General features: G+C 40.0%; 1 protein-coding gene across 1 annotated transcript in view; it reads left to right on the top strand.

Annotated features, from left to right (window-relative positions):
* Nucleotides 1-15,056, top strand: part of NCEH1 (neutral cholesterol ester hydrolase 1) — a 78,538-nt gene extending 63,482 nt beyond the window's left edge. Inside the window, 3 exon segments of the mRNA NM_001132556.1 lie at nucleotides 278-347; nucleotides 9,614-9,785; nucleotides 11,616-15,056. Coding sequence (NP_001126028.1) covers nucleotides 278-347; nucleotides 9,614-9,785; nucleotides 11,616-12,233 — 860 coding nt within the window. The 3' untranslated portion in view covers nucleotides 12,234-15,056.
* The last annotated feature ends 2,173 nt before the right edge of the window (nucleotides 15,057-17,229 follow it).

The following is a 17,229-nucleotide window of genomic DNA, read 5'->3' as shown; positions in this document are numbered from 1 at the left end:
TTGGTGTATTTCATATAGTCCATTATGAAATAAATATTTAGATAGTAATATATTCAAAACTAAACTATGCATTTCCTGTTATATAGTAGTTGCATGTTATTAGAAATCAGATTTAATTTTTCATATGTACATGTAACTCTATTATTTGTTCACATTTGCTTTTTATTAGTTTTTAGTATTAGCTCCAAGCCTAAAAACAATTCACACTTAGCAGAATTTACGAGTGGACAGTATTAAATGACCTGTTTGTAATGACTGTTCCCTTTGTGTCTTTTAGAAATCAGGTATTATGATGAGCTGTGTACAGCAATGGCTGAGGAATTGAATGCTGTCATTGTTTCCATTGAGTAAGTAATTAATGCTAGTCATAGAAAATTTTTCTTATAAAGGAATTCTAGATAACAGTCTAGTTACTTTGTTTTACAAGTGATAAAGTAAAAAATAAAGGTCTTGAGTTGGCAAAGAGATATGCCCAAAGTCACACTCAGCATAATCAGAAAAATGATTTCTGATGTAACAAAATTTATTGAACTAGCTTTATAACACTTCAAATTACCTATTCACCATTAGTTTTGAAAACTGAAAAAAGGATTAACTAAAAACCTAGAGAAGTATGCAATCAGTTACCTGCAACATATAAGTTTAATACTCACTTTTTAAATCTAAAAAGTAGTAAGGATTTTAAGAGAATCTCTTCTACAGCCAAGAGTTGAAAAAGTTGCTCTCTTAGAGTCAGGTTCTATGACTTGTACCTTGGGAACAGAAATATGTGTTCAACAAATTTTAATGGTGTGGTTAGTAGTAATAGTAGTAATATTAATATTTTGAGTTGTCTCTATCAGTTCTGTGTAAGCCACTTTTCTGGGCAACTAAGAAGAATGTGAATAATAATTATAATAATTGTGATGATAATAATAATACAACACAAAAATCACGCCACCTTTTTTGTGCCAGGCATTGTGTGAATGCTTTTGCACACGTGTCTCTTCTTCTTTAGGTCTTTTTTAGATACCATCCTCTCAGCCAAGCCTTTTTTTGACAAGCCTTTGTGAAATTGCAACCCATGTTCCTCTGTTTCATTTCTCTCCAAAGCTATCATCAATATCTGACAAACCACATATTTGACTTATTATATGTTTATTGTAATTAGTGGAAATAGACAATATGAATTTTATAAAGGCAAACATTTCAGGATTGTTGTTTATTTTGTTTGTTGCTGAATCATTAGTGCCTGGAAACATCCCTGGCATATGGTGAGCATTCAGTAAATATTTATGGAATGAATGAATGAAGCACCTTAATTCTCATATAAAAATCCAAGATATTTTGATATCTTTTTCATAAGTGAGGAAATTGAGACCCAAGAAGCTAAGTAATGTGCATAAGGCCAGATAGCTAGCTCATCGCATAGATGGGGTAGGGGAATAAGTCAGATAGTTCCCAAAGTCTCTGGACCTTTTTGATCCAGTTTCAAGCCACTATCGAAGGGAGCTTATAATGCTGACTGGCAGGGCCATAACGCCAACCACTTTTTCTTGCCCCAGGCTCATTCAGTTCTCTTCTTCCCTCTGCCTCTCTGTCAGCTATCCTGTTCATGGTGCACCACCTCCTTGCTCCTACTCCAGATTTAAGTGGATCTTTTCTTCTGCAGTCTCTTGGAAGGGGCTGCTCAGAGTCACTGAGGCAGTTCTGACCCTGTTGACAGAAGCCCTAGAGTCACCCAAAAGCCCTAGAGTCACCCAAAAGCCCTAGAGTCACCCAAAAGCCCTACAGTCACCCAGAAGCCCTAGAGTCCAGACAGCTGGAGCCAAATCTGCTGAGGAAGCAGCCACCACACCTGGACCTTTCTGGACTCTCAGCGAGGCCTCCCAGATTACTCAAGGTTGTCAGTGCAGTTTGGTAATACAGGAACCTTCAGGGAAATGATTTGGGCAGCTGGCCTGAGCAGCTGGCCAGAGGAAAGCACAGGGGATGTTTAAGGAGACAAGGCCCTACAGCTTGGTGTTGAGGAACAAGCTTCAGGGGCCATTCAGCTGGTTTCTTGTGTAGCCCCAGCTCCTTGCAGGCCTGAGAAAAGGAGGGAAGCTGGGCTTGCTTCAGTTGGCACCGTGCGGATTTTCCATTCACCACAGGACCTACCCTCCAGGCTTCAATATCACTATTTGGCCACATGCCCTAAACTGTTCCTCCATTCCCTTCTCCCCTTATCAGCATCTGTCTCAAGTAAAATGAGTATTGCCAGGCTTATCATAAGACACAGGAGAATAAGACATATTTAAGAAGATTTTTCTGAAAAGGGCTAAAATTTAGAAGGGACTGCTTTGATTTAAACTTTGCATTGTTCCTCATCTATACAACATGGTGTCCAGACGGGAGGCATGAGCATATGGCAGTGAAGTTCCATCACTCATGACTGTGTGACCTCAAGCAGGTCATTTAAACTCATGTGCAAAATGGGGTTGAGAACCCTTCCTGTATGTTTAGAATGTGAGCTACTGGGAAAAGAGCGAGGTATGGTGGTGCACCTTACTTGGGAGGCTGAGGTACAAGGATTACTTGAGCCCAGGAGTTTGAGTCCAGCATAGGCAACATAGGGAGACCCTATTTTTTAAAAAAACAAAGCAAAGGCTGGGAGCGGTGGCTCATGCCTGTATCCCAGCACTCTGGGAGGCTGAGGCAGGTGGATCACCTGAGGTCGGGAGTTCGAGACCAACCTGATCAACAACATGGAGAAACCTCGTCTCTACTAAAAATACAAAATTAGCCTGGCGTGGTGGCGCATGCCTGTAATCCCAGCTACTCGGGAGGCTGAGGTAGGAGAATCACTTGAACCCGGGAGGTGGAGTTTGCAGTGAGCCGAGATTGCGCCATTGTACTCCCGCCTGGGCAACAAAAGCGAAACTCCGTCTCAAAAAACAAACAAAGCAAAAACAAAAGAATGTGAACTCCTGGGAACAGAAATCACGTCTTACTTCCTTTGCATCTCCAGAACCCAGTGCAAGGCTTGGAGAGTGCATGCTAGGTAAATGCATGCTGAGTTGGGATAATGACTGCAGAGAGTTGTCACAAGAATCATTTTGGACAATTGATATAAAGGAGTTCAGATATTCAAAAGCACTAGCTGAGTCTGGAGGGTTATTGCTCTATCTAGCCTATAGAATGAAAAGGACAACTTACACATTTATTTATCAGCATGTTTGGAACTCACAGTACTTTTTTTTTTTTTTTTTTTTGTACAAATAGCAAGATAGTAATCCTTGTTAGGATTCAGGCTAACCCAAGAGCACTTTATAACCTATGCTCTAGTTGAGGTACAGCCAACATTATATGATCATGATGTTCCTCTTGGAAACGATGTTCAGGCCAGGTGTAGTGGCTCACACGTGTAATCCCAACACGTTGGGAGGCTGAGGCAGGTGGATCACTTGAGTCCAGGAGTTCAATACCAGCCTGGGCAATGTGGCAAAACCCTGTCTTACAAAAAAGTTAAAAAACAATTAGCCAGGCATGGTGGTGCATGCCTGTAGTTCCAGCTACTCGAGAGGCTGAGTTGGAAAGACTGCTTGAGCATGGGAGATCAAGGCTGCAGTGAGCTGAGATTGCGCCACTGCACTCCAGCCTGGGTGACAGAGGGAGACCCTGTCTCAAAACAAAAAAAAAAAAAAAAAGAAAAGAAAAAAAAGCAGTTCAGAGCGGGATCTCAGTGGCTCGCTTCTTTCTTCTTTCTTTTATTCCATCAATATTTACTGGATTCCTGTTTTGTGCCAGTTACCGTGTTAAATGCTGGTGACATAACAATGTAAGAATGACTTAATTCCCGCCCTCATAGAGTTTATGATCTAGAAGAGAATGACCTTGAATAAGTAATGTTAAAAGTGTGATAAGTGATGGGAAGTAGAAGGGCAAGTAGTAACAGAGGCATCTAACAGGCAAGATCTTACCTCATTTAAAGGGTCAGAAAAGGTGTCTTAAAGAAAGTGATGTTTGGATGAAACCCCTAAGAATGAGCAGAACGTCATTAGAAAAAGTGGATTGGTCATGGAAGACCAAAGTGGTGTAATCAGAGGGCTTGGGAGGGGAGGGATGAGGCAGAGAGCAGAGAGGGAATGAAATGTGAGAGAAGACAGACGGAGGGACAACTGAGGAAAACAGAAGTAAGTGTGGATGATTCCAAGAGTCTTCAGGAGGATGGTGGACCCTTGGTTCTTCTGGAGCTCCACCTTCTAGAAGAGAGGCTGTCTGGAGCCAGCAGCTCCTTGCCTTGAGGCCCTCTAGAGTGGGTAGTGGCGTCATGGCTTTGCTATTCTTTCATGTGGATTGTGGCATTGGAGAAGGTTCTTATCTGAGGAAGCTGGTGGGCAGGGGCTCCAGCAGCCTTGGTAATGGAATCACCTCTTATGAGCACCAGGAGTTGGGACTCCATGATTCATGTCATTCATGCTGGCTCAAGGGTCTGGGGACAGACCAAATGACCAATAGGTGAAGTCCTTGAGTTACAAAAACTACGTAAAAGCCATGCTTACTACTCAGTAGCTTGTACAGCGCTATGCTATTTTTACATATTAATTGCACAATAAGTATTTGTTAAATACATTACAATGTTTATCTTATATCTAAGATATGCAGATGTATCCTCATTTATATAATCTAGAAAGGTCTTATTTTATATTCACAAATTTCAGTGCAGTTTAACTATAATAGAGTACCTTTTTACCTCTAGTTTATTTTTTATTTATTTATTTATTTTTGAGACAGAGTCTCACTCTGTTGCCTAGGGTGGAGTGCAGTGGTGCGGTTTTGGAGAAACAGTCATCCATCCACTTTCCTTTCCCTCCAGCACAATTTTGTTATATGTTCTTTTAATGAAAAGGAAGCTTCTGGGTGGGATGCAGTGGCTCACACCCATAATTCCAGCACTTAGGGAGGCAGAGGTGAGAGGGTCGCTTGTGGCCAGGAATTTGAGGCTGCAGTGAGTTATGATGGTGTCGCTGCACTCAAGCCTGGGTGACAGAGCAAGACTGTCTCTTAAACGGGGCAAGGGGCCGGGCGCGGTGGCTCACGCCTGTAATCCCAGCACTTTGGGAGGCCGAGGCGGGTGGATCACGAGGTCAGGAGATCGAGACCATCCTGGCTAACACGGTGAAACCCCATCTCTACTAAAAATACAAAAAATTAGCCAGGTGTGGTGGTGGGCGCCTGTAGTCCCAGCTACTCTGGAGGCTGAGGCAGGAGAATGGCGTGAACCCGGGAGGCGGAGCTTGCAGTGAGCCGAGATTGCGGCCACTGCACTCCAGCCTGGGAGACGGAGCGAGACTCCGTCTCAAAATAAATAAATAAATAAAAAATAAAAAAATAAATAAAGGGGACAGAAGCTTCTTTTTTTTTTTTTTTTTTTTTTTTTTTTTTAACCTTGTGATGCAACAGTAGAAAGGAAATCTGTTAGCGGAATAAATAGATTCTCCCTCTGGAGTTGTCTCACTCAGAGAGCACAATCTGGTTTTAATTATTGATTTGTTTTGGATATCCCCTATTAAAAATATCCCTAAGACAGTGGGGAATATTAACTCTTTTATGTTCCCAAAATGAATCTATCGAGATTTTCTTGGGTAATGGTGAAAAGTAAAAAAGCTGGAAAAGGAGTGAGGCTTATCCTCTCTCCTGCTGAATCTGATAGGAGTATAATTTTATTCCAGAATGCCACACATATCTTTCACCTAACTGGCACTACATGAAGAGAGCCTGGCGTGCTTTCCACAGCAGAAGGTTGTACACGTGGCTTCCAGGTTAGGTTATTTTGAGGAAGAATGTGCATTTCAACCCTCTTAGCACATTGGTGTCATTCGGGGCTTAGGGGCATAGGTTTGAAGTCAGTTGTGAGTTCAGATCCCAGTTCTGCCACTTCTAGCTGTTATAGACAAGTTACACATTTTCCTTGAGCCTTACATTCTCATCCTTAAACCCAGAAGTTTGCTTGAGATTTGAGCAACATACGCCTGTAGAACATTTGGCAATGTACCTCACCCAGCAGGAATATGGTCATTTTTATAGACTGTACACATTAATTTGATTAAACCTCATGCCTGAATTTACACCAAATTTTGTTCTTCTAGTGGGAAGTACATGCAGTGATAAAGATAGGTAATCCACTTGGCATTGCAGAGTCATCCTCTCCCTGAAGTGAGTTGGACAAATTGAGTAATATATATGCATCTATAATATTAATATGATATAACATCTTTGATATTTATGTATCAGGTGCTTTAAGATCTGCAGTTTTTAAATATTGAATGTCAGAACCCTCTTTCACTAGTTTGCAGGGTCATAGCTTTGAGCATCAGCAGCAGACAGCAGATATATTTATGTATGCTTTATTTGGCTGTACCACCCATGAATTTCCTCCTGATTCTTGGCTTTCTGTGTCTAGATATTACAAAAATTTGATATACTTCTTAGGTGAATTTCAAGCTACTTTGAAAGTTCATCTTATACCAGATAACCTAATAAATATCTACTTTCAGGATATTCTTCAGTCTACAAAGTCTCCATTGTTTTTTTTTTGAGACAGAGCCTCACTCTGTCACCAGGCTGGAGTGCAGTGGCGTGATCTCGGCTCACTGCAACCTCCAACTCCGTGGTTCAAGCGATTCTCCTGCCTGAGCCTCCCGAGTAGCTAGGATTACAGGCACATGCCACCACACCTAGTGATTTTTGTATTTTTAGGAGAGATGGGGTTTCACCATGTTGGCCAGGATGGTCTGGATCTCCTGACCTTGTGATCTGCCCACCTTGGCCTCCCAAAGTGCTGGAATTACACCATGCCTGGTGCTGGTGAGCCACCGTGCCTGGCCAAAAGTGTCCATTTTTATTGAGTAAAACTGAAGAATGTTTCCAGCATGAAAACAGATGAGGGGAGGGGTTAGGCCATGGATCTTTATGGCACCAGGAACACTCTTGCATCATAACCTGTTTGTTTTTAAGCATGTTTATCCTATTATATAAGCCAATTATTAATTGAGAAGATTGAGCAGTAGCATGTTTTTTTAGGTTACCAATTTCCTTTGATCAAAGTCTCTCAGACCTTTTCTGAAATAACATCTAAAAACTCAATTTATTTGACGTATGGATACTAGTGGATATGTTCTGACCATCTGGGCAACCAGGAAAACAGTTTATTGTGATATGTGGGATATTGCTGAAATGAAATAACCTTTGTTTTTACAACTTGAGTCATGAAGTACATTTGTTTTTATTAAAATTAAAAGTTCAGCTTGGTAATACTGAAGATTAAAAATTGAGACCCACCCCCCCACCCCAAGAACTAGGGGTAAATAGACTCATACGAAATGATGTCATCTAGTGGACAAAACTGCATAATTCTACTTTTTTGCTCAAATGGAATTATATAGATTATATAGCAGCAGCTTTCATACATAGTGAAAAATCAACTGGAAAAAAAAAGCATTTTGCATGATTAATTGACCACCCCAGATGGAAAAACAAGAAATTAGAAAACTTATTTTATCTGCTATATATGGCAAACACTAAGGGATTTTTTTTTTTTTTTTTTTTTTTTTGACAGAGTCTCGTTCTGTCGCCCAGGCTGGAGTGCAGTGGCGCGATCTCAGCTCACTGCAAGCTCCGCCTCCACTAAGGGAGTTTTTTTTTATTGCATTTAGTTTCAAAATGTGGTAATTCCGGAATGACCAGATCCACATTCACTACTTGTCAACATATTTCACAAACATTTGTCCATTTAATTTTATCTACAATGAATGTCAAGATGTTTAATTACCTAGCAGGATTTTATTTTATTTTGAGACAGGGTCTTGCTCTGTCACCCAGGCTGGAGTGCAGTGGCACCATCTAGGCTCACTGCAACCTCTGCCTCCTGGGTTCAAGTGATTCTCCTGCCTTATCCTCCCGAGTAGTTGGGATTACAGGCGCCCACCACCATGCCTGGCTAATTTTTGTATTTTTAGTAGAGACGGGTTTTCGCCATGTTGGTCAGGCTGGTCTTGAACTCCTGATCTCAGGTGGTCCGTCCGCCTCTCCCTCCCAAAGTGCTGGGATTACAGGCCTAAGCCACCGCACCTGGCCCTTTTTTTGTGTTTTTAGTAGAGATGGGGTTTCACCATGTTGGCCAGGCTGGTCTTGAATTCCTGATCTCAAGTGATCCACCTGCCTCAGCCTCCCAAAGTGCTGGGATTACAGGTGTGAGCCACCGCTCTCAGCCCAACTAGCTGGATTTTAGACTGTGGAAAATAAATGTCTTTATTTAGAGTAGCTTAGAAAAAATTAGTTTATGAAAATAAGTATGCTAATTATAAGATGGAAATCAAAAGTCTTGAGTCTTCACTAACTGTTATTAATTTTTAATTAGGTAATTAGTTTTTATCCTACCTAATTTTGGTCTGTTTTTGAGTTTTTGCAAATCAAGTAACTTTTGTATGCCTTAGTTTCTTCATTTGCAAAATGAAGGTATGTTAATACTCAAAAAAGATTTATTGGATGGATGATTATGTGCCCCTCACATTGGCAGATACTGGAAACACAGTTATGAATAAAACACAGTTCCTGATATCAGAGAACACAATCTTTAGGAAAAACACAAATAATTTTCATATGAGCCAATATGAACAGTGAGTGACATACCCTGGCACATAGAAATATCAAGGAATGGTAGCCAGTTCAAGCCCAGAAGCAAGTGGAGATATGACCAAGGAAGGCGGCCTAGAGGAGGCCAAATCCTCCAGTTAAGGCTTAAAGGATGAGTGAGAATTAATAAGCAAAAGAGGGGAGTAGAGAGTGAGAGGGAACTCTAAACCAAGATTGCCAATGTAGATGTGTAAGATAACACTATGGGTGAGGCGTCTGACAAAACCAGAGCTTTTTGGGAATCTTAAGGGGATATGAATTCTACTAGGTGTACAGAGTAGGATTCCAAAGGACTCTGATCTTGTGAAGTGGGGCAGTTGGAGAAGCCCCAGAAGTATCCCCGAGGGCCTGCTCTAGGCCGTCTGGAAAACTTAGCTTCCCTTTTGTGGGTTAACAACCGGCGTTTTAGTTACAGTCTTTCAGGTAGTGAATGCATTTCTTGGGTTTAATGTCAGGCTAGTATGGACCTCTCCAGTGAAGTACAATTTTATTATGTGAAGTAAATGATGGACTCATTAGATGTGAGACCAATGAGGTGGTTAATGCTGCCTAGTCACCTCTTAACCCAGAGGCATTATGAATGGAATGGTGACTTCCAGAAATAAAATTCTAAAATCTATTACGGTGCTATCCATGTCTTTGTAATGAACACCGCCTTTTACTTTGAAGTTTTATTTTGGTTGTTCTTGGTGGTAAGTAGGTTTGGTTTGGTGGCTGATAGTTTAAAGAAAAATAGTACTATTACTAATACAAAATCATCACATTTTAAACTAAGTATTTGATTTGCAAGAAAATGGTTTATTTTTATATTTTATTATTTTTTCTTTTTCATACAATAATTCCATTGAATTAATTTCTTATCTATTTCCAGATTTAAAAGAACCAGGTTCCATCTAAACTTTAAATGTCCCCAAAAATTGGCGAAGGCCTTAAATGAATACAACTTTTGTTTTTACAGATACAGGCTAGTTCCAAAGGTTTATTTTCCTGAGCAAATTCATGATGTTGTACGGGCCACAAAGTATTTCCTGAAGCCAGAAGTCTTACAGAAGTATATGGTTGATCCAGGCAGAATTTGCATTTCTGGTGACAGTGCTGGTGGAAATCTGGCTGCTGCCCTTGGACAACAGGTAACACCACTGTCCTAAGGTTCTGGTGGGTTGAGGGTGCATGACAAGGTCCAGCAGACCAACATACCCTCCATTATGTGTGGCAAACGCATAGCTGGGTGGGCCGGTCACTAGATGGCCAAATTGTTCATGCGATTACACTTGTAGAGCTCTCAGAGATCTTGTTGAAGTAGGAAGATGGGTCATTGGAGGAAGTGTCACCTATGAGTCTTTGTAAAGTCCCTGATTACAGTCAGTGTTAGAGAAGGGCTGACATCCCTTGCTTCTCAGGGCTATGTATGGAACTCCAGTATCCCCTGCTCCTTTTTCATGTTTGACTTGCAAAGCGGAGTATTTTTGCTTAAATTCCAGTTCCTAAGATTGTTCCTTACAACTTTGAGCCAAATTAAAACCTTAAAATTTTTTTCCCCAACTTTTTTTTTAAATGTAAAAGAAAAAAATTAAACGATTCAGCCATTTAAATATTATCTTACAAGTTACTATGAGCTTTACCTGGTTGAATTCTTTGAAAACTATATCTAGCTCTAATAGCACCCCAATTTTTTTGGCAAGTGGGAAAAAGCACATTTTCTTCCTGTTATGGATGAAGTAACTTAAGAAATCTTTGTCTTCTCACCTCCAAATTTCATTTGGTGTCCTCAAATACCATCTGTCATTCTGATTATGATGTACCTTGGCTTCTAACTCTTTTGCTGTAATTCGAGAACTTGATTTTCCGTTTGGCATTGGCAAGTTTTCCATCCAAATATGGTCAGAAGAGAGTCTTGGCTCAGTGGAGAGAACATTCTTGGCTTTGAAGCCAGACAGCACTGGGATCTAACCCAGGACCCACCGTTGAGTGCTGCGGGGCCCTGGATAAGTCCCTTAACCTCTCTGAGTCTCAGAAAAATGAGGATAGTGTCATCTGATTGCAGGGCTGTTGCAAGGACTTAGTGAGGTGAAGTGTATACAATTTTTGGCACGTATTCAAAGTACTATTTACTGACCATTCTTGCTTTTGGAGAGCAGTCACATCTCACCTGGGAATGGGTTTCTAAAGTCCAAGTATGAAGCAGAAGTGTATGGCTAAAGTTACCTTGAAGATCATTTAGTTGTCTATGAAGCTTCATGACTAGTTAGCTTTCTTTTAGATGTTACATGACAAATATATAATTTTGCACACTAGAATTACAAAATGGGGCAATGTTAACACTGTGGGGAGGCGTTGGGGGACTGAGATCTGTTGAGGTAGGGGACTCATTCACATTCCCATGACAACTTCACTCTGTGGCATATGCTCATTATGTAGAATGGAGGGTGCATTGCCACAACTATTTAAATTCTGTCTCACCAAGCGTGAAGATGCTCACCGGAAGGCATACCCTGAGGTCCTACTTAAACACTCAGGAGTCTCATAATCTGCTTATTGAGTTTTTTCTGCCCCTCTCTTCTGGAAGAGTAAGACTAATTTTTTTTTCTCCCTAGGAAGCCATGACCTTTTTTGGGGGTTTTGTAGGGAATAAAAAATTAAATAAGGTTCACACGTTATCCATTCATAATACCTAGGTGTCTTAACTGCCTAAAGATAGATACAAGTACAGGATTCACTCAAAACTGAGTTGTAAACATCATACTTTTCTTAGTTAAATATCTAGCAGCTTGATAGGGTAGTGATGGTAATGATGGAGAATTATTTTTTAAACTATATTATTTATACAGTGCCTGATAGAAATGTAACACTTTTATACCATTGACAGATTCAGAGTAACACATTAAGCTACTCTACAGGGTATGGTTCCTATAAAAGAAGGCATGCAAAATGAAATAATGTATTTGCTTCCTTTTCTCTAGTTTACTCAAGATGCCAGCCTAAAAAATAAGCTCAAACTACAAGCTTTAATTTATCCGGTTCTTCAAGCTTTAGATTTTAACACACCATCTTATCAGCAGAATGTGAACACCCCAATCCTGCCCCGCTATGTCATGGTGAAGTATTGGGTGGACTACTTCAAAGGCAACTATGACTTTGTGCAGGCAATGATTGTTAACAATCACACTTCACTTGATGTGGAAGAGGCTGCTGCCCTCAGGGCCCGTCTAAACTGGACATCCCTCTTGCCTGCATCCTTCACAAAGAACTACAAGCCTGTTGTACAGACCACAGGCAATGCCAGGATTGTCCAGGAACTTCCTCAGTTGCTGGATGCCCGCTCTGCCCCACTCATTGCAGACCAGGCAGTGCTGCAGCTCCTCCCAAAGACCTACATTCTGACGTGTGAGCATGATGTCCTCAGAGACGATGGGATCATGTATGCCAAGCGTTTGGAGACTGCCGGTGTGGAGGTGACCCTGGATCACTTTGAGGATGGCTTTCACGGATGTATGATTTTTACTAGCTGGCCCACCAACTTCTCAGTGGGAATCCGGACTAGGAATAGTTACATCAAGTGGCTAGATCAAAACCTGTAAAGGAGCAAAACTTCCAGAAGCCTCGAGCCCCTCTTGACCTCCTACACCTGCTTTGGAAAGACATGCACTTTTTAGTTGACTAATTCTTCCTCCCATTCCCCTCTACTTGCGAGTTATGGAATCTCTATTCCATAACTGAAGTCTTTATGATAACCTAATTTTTAAAAATGAATTTGACTAACTTAAGTGCAAAACATCTAAATTTGGTTCCCAGAATGGGCCAATCTCTCTGTTCTTGTTATCTTAGCCAACTATACTCATACCTACAGCTAGAGAAAGCAGGACTAGGAACTGGAAATAACTCTGGGTCCTGCCTTCATTAGGACGTTCTTTTTAGAAGCAGTTCTTCTAGCTCTGGATGATAGAGTGACCTTTAATAAGTTAAAAAAACGAGGACTCCTCAATTCTGCTAGAGTTAACCTTGAGTTCAGAGCAGTATTAAATGCGTGCACTTTCAGGTCAGTACTGGGGACCAAGTACCCTCTGGTCTTTTGTGAATGGATGGTTTTGTTTCCTATGGGAATTTTGGCAAAGGTTTTCTAGAAAGAACAAGTTTCTCAAAGGACTTTCTTCCTCTAGAATGTTCATTTTATGAGATCGCTATCTGTAAGTCCAGTTGGATTACAGGGATACTTGAAAGTTACTTTCTACCACTATTATTAGAAAATACGAAGTCGCATGCACTGGATATCTATATATCATTAGGTTTTTGTTGTTTTTTGGTTATGCTGTCCCCATTCTCCTTGGGGAGATCTTTGGGAGCAAACTTATTTAGATTTAGAGTAAACTTTTCATTATAGAGCAAGTAAAAACAGGCAAATGAAACAACCTAGTGTTTCACATAAAAATACTTCTGACATAAAGTACCAAGAGCAGTGTGAATATATTTGGCATAGTCAAAAAAGAAAATACATTTAATATTAGTTCAAAATTGTGAAAAATACCTTTAGAAGGTCTAGTCTATTCTTGAAAACTCAGTTTTTTCACTTATATGGCTTTAAAATGGAGCTATTTTGCTACAATATAATGTATTGTTTATTTTTTTAAGTTATTTAATGTTAATACACATAGCTAGACTTAAGGTTTTTCAGAAAGATGTCCATAATAAATATTAAAAACGATGGTATTTTTTAAAAAATTGCCTTAGGGTTTTAAAACCTTCCCTACAGTTATAACCACGTGTAATTTTGTGGAAATGATATAATAAGCTATTAATACTACTATAACATAGGCATAAATATTTTCATGTTTATATGCATACACAAGTTAAAATAATTAGAAACTATGACTGCACCTAGTAAAGTCATCTAAGTTTATAGTCAGTAGCTTAGGCAAGACACGCACTGCTCATCTCCACTTTTTTTAGGGTCAGAGGAACACAAGCTCATGTTCTGAGTGAAGGGTGTACACTGGCACCTGGTGGTGCCTAGATCCCCCATTTCCTCCTTCCAGCCAGGTCTGGAAGTTTCAACAGCCCAAGCTTAATTTCATGTAAAGTCTTCACTGCCAGTGGGAACATCTTTGACACAACAAGACACTCCAATTCTGATTTGAGTTGAGGATCTCTGCCTGCCTTCGTGCCATCCTTCCTTCTTCCCCAATCTATGCTACTTTTAGGGGCTGCGGAGAGCAGCAGTAGAGCTGAGTAATGATACAGAGCACCACGGAGAGAAAGTAGAACCATTTCACTCCTGAGAAGACTGGGTATTTCTCACTTCCAGCAATGAAATAACAAATGAAAAGTTGCATACTTATTGATGTATTGTATGAGCCAGTAGCATTTTATGTACAAAACAGAAGTCAGTGCAACAGTATGTATGTGTGCCTGTGCGTGTATAAAAATAACCATTGAAGCTAACTTGCTAATGTACTTAGGCAAGCCACTTTCCATCTCTGGGCCTCGTCTTTCCTCCCTCTAAAATCAAAGAGCTGAATTATGTGATCCTTGAGGTCTCTTCCACTTATAATACCAACTGTCTTGTCAGACTGGCAAATTATATTGGCCTCTTCTTATGTGGTGGTTTTTTGGTAGGTCATAGTTCCTTATACACAGACACCTGCATCGTCGAAGGTCTTTTTTTCCTAAAAAAAAATGGGATTTTAGTTCTTATTCTATGATAACTATCCTCCTCATATAATACTATTCTTTTTGACACCATTTGAAAGAACCAATATTTGGACCTTATTTTGAGGTTGTCTGTCTCAAAGAAAAAGAAAATAAAATGTATATGCAGGGTTCCTTCAATTGGCATTTTTCCCCAGAACTGTGAGCCAAAGCCTGTAGTAATTGCAGACAACAAATGATTCTGGATCTCTAAAAGGCTCTCTCAGATGAAAAGGGAGTAAAGGAAAAAAGAGGTCAACCACTGTTTCTGATAAAGTACTTGAGTTTCATTGTTCTTTTTGTTTGTATTATAAAAAATGTTTACACTCTGCAGATTGATTTTTTTTTTTTTAGTACTGTGGCTTTGTTTTCCTATTTTATGAAAAAAATGATAATCTTTTTGTAAAATTGTTGTCTGTGAAATATAAACATTAATATATAAAAAACCTTGAAGTGCTGTATAGTGAAGTATAAATTAATGTTTTATTGATTTGTGAAGAATTTAAGACTATTATATAATTATCTTGGTGGATCTATTTTATGCATGACCTTTTAACCTTTGACTTTGCTTATTTCCCACTACGAAGGGGAAGGTAGATTTTATGAATGATTTTAATAGCAAATATATTTTATAAAATGAAAATCCAGTGTGGAGGTAGCAAAGCATATATCTATTCTGAATCATGTTTGGAAATAAAATTGCTCCATCTGGGAATGTGCTTTCATTTCCCTGTCTCATTTTCTGTTTCCCATTTGAAAACAGTGTTCTCTTCTCTTTCTGTATGCCAAATTGCTAGCCACAATTCTTTCCAAATCTTCTGCCCAGTGGAGTACTCCAGCTGTCTTTCCTTTAGAGAGGTGGTTCAGTGGCCTCCTTCATGGCATTTGTTTCATGTCTGGATACAGTATGTGTTGCCCTCCTTTGGACTGGGTAGAATATTCATAAAAGCCAGGCAGGCCCTGGGACTATTTTGGGAACTTCAATACACATGTTAGGAAAGGATGATCATAATGCCAAGAGTTTGAGCTGAATTGTTTCAGCCAAAGCATCACTATCACTGAAGGCAGGTTCTCACACTGACCCTGTCATTACAAATAAATCTAATAATTTCACACTTGAGTTTATTATGCTTAGTTTATGTCAACGCCAGAGGAATTTATAAAACTGTTTTTCAGAGTGAATTGTTTATATTCTAAATGATCCACATACAAGTGTGTAACTTTGGTTTTCCTATTTTGTTATAGTTACTTTCATGTCCCCTAACAAAACTTCTTGGTGTGTGGTTATATTTGGCTGGATGGATCCCCAAACAGCTCCAACACATCTCCTTTGGGGCATTTAAATGTAAACTGTATGTGTGTTTTAATATTGCTTTTCTTGTTATTTTCATTCTCTCTTTATCCCCTATGTTTTTAATTTTTTTTATAACTCAGATTTTCTAATGGACCCCCCATTGAAACATCTAGAAGATACAGATATCAGTACCAGATGTCTCAAATCCAAAAGACTGGAAATGTAAATATGATTTCTAATAGGCACACATGGTAGCTCAGTGCTGTCCGTACATTTTGTGTCATCAGAGTGAGAGAGGCTGGTGACATCATTTGCACGTGTCTTCATTTGAAAGGCTCCTCTCCCAGATTTTCTCATGGCTGGCTCATTGTTGGCATCTTAGATTAAATGCCCCGCCTCAGAGAAGTCCAGCTCAGCCAGCCAGTCTGCCCAACCCTCCCAATCACCACTCCTGTCCCCATCCCCTGGCCTTCTCATCTGATTGCGACACTGATTGTTGCTGTTTTCCATCTCACTTCTGATGATCATGTCTGTGTGTATGTGCTTGTTTGTTTTTCTCCCCGTGCTTATTTGTAAGCTCCACAAGGGCAGGAACTTTGTCTTTCTTGGCCATTCCTGTTTTCTCAGCACTTAAAACAGGGCACACAGTAGACTTTGAAAAAACGATTTTGAAGCCTCCTTCCTGAGTGTGTTTCTTCACTGTAACTGCCATTTCCCATGTTCTTCTCTTTTTGTGGGGAGTGAGAGGGAGAGGGCATGGTCTGAGTCTCGCTCTGTCACCCAGGCTGGAGTGCAGTGGCATGATCTTGGCTCACTGAAACCTTCGCCTCCCAGATACAAGCAATTCTCCTGCCTCACGATCCTGAGTAGCTGGGATTACAGGCACACGCCACCACGCCTGGCTAATTTTTGTATTTATTAGAGATGGGGTTTCACTATGTTGGCCGGGCTAGTCTCGAACTCCTGACCTCAAGTGATCCACCTGCCTCAGCCTCCCAAAGTGCTGGGATTACAGGTGTGAGCCACCGCACCTGGCCTGAGTGGTTTTTTTAAAGTTGATTTTGAATAAGTCCTCACCAAGAAAAATTAAATTTATAAGAATTGGGGTATTATTGCCCCTCTTTTTTAAGAAGTTATGTCAAATATAATTAAGACTACCAAAAGTAAATATTTCCAAACAAAATTAAACAACTGAAAGGAAGCCCTGTTTTTAACTACCAAATTTTAAAGCAAAAAATGCTTTTGAGTGAAGTTCTTTTCGCTTTTTGCACAACTCATGTCTGTTCTAAATTTTTCTCAGCAGATAGTTTTTGCTATGTTGAATAAACCATTGTAAACTGCACTAAAAAAATGACCTATCTAACATATTCTATAAGTGTTCCACGGAATTTTTTTTTCAAGAGATGGGTTCTCACCATGTAGCCCAGGTTGGTCTCAAACTCCTAGGCTCAAGTAATACTCCCACCTTAGCCTCTCAAAGTGCTGAGATTATAGGCGTTAGCCACTATGCCCAGCCCGAAGTCAATTTTAGAGTTTGAGAATTTTTTTTTTTTTTTTTTTTTTTGAGACGGAGTCTGTCTCAAAGGCTGTGGCCCAGG

Source organism: Pongo abelii, chromosome 2 (genome assembly GCF_028885655.2).
Source record: "Pongo abelii isolate AG06213 chromosome 2, NHGRI_mPonAbe1-v2.0_pri, whole genome shotgun sequence".
Taxonomy (NCBI): domain Eukaryota; kingdom Metazoa; phylum Chordata; class Mammalia; order Primates; family Hominidae; genus Pongo; species Pongo abelii.
The sequence above is the reverse complement of the archived record's forward strand: the minus strand, read 5'-3'. Positions and strand labels throughout refer to the sequence as shown.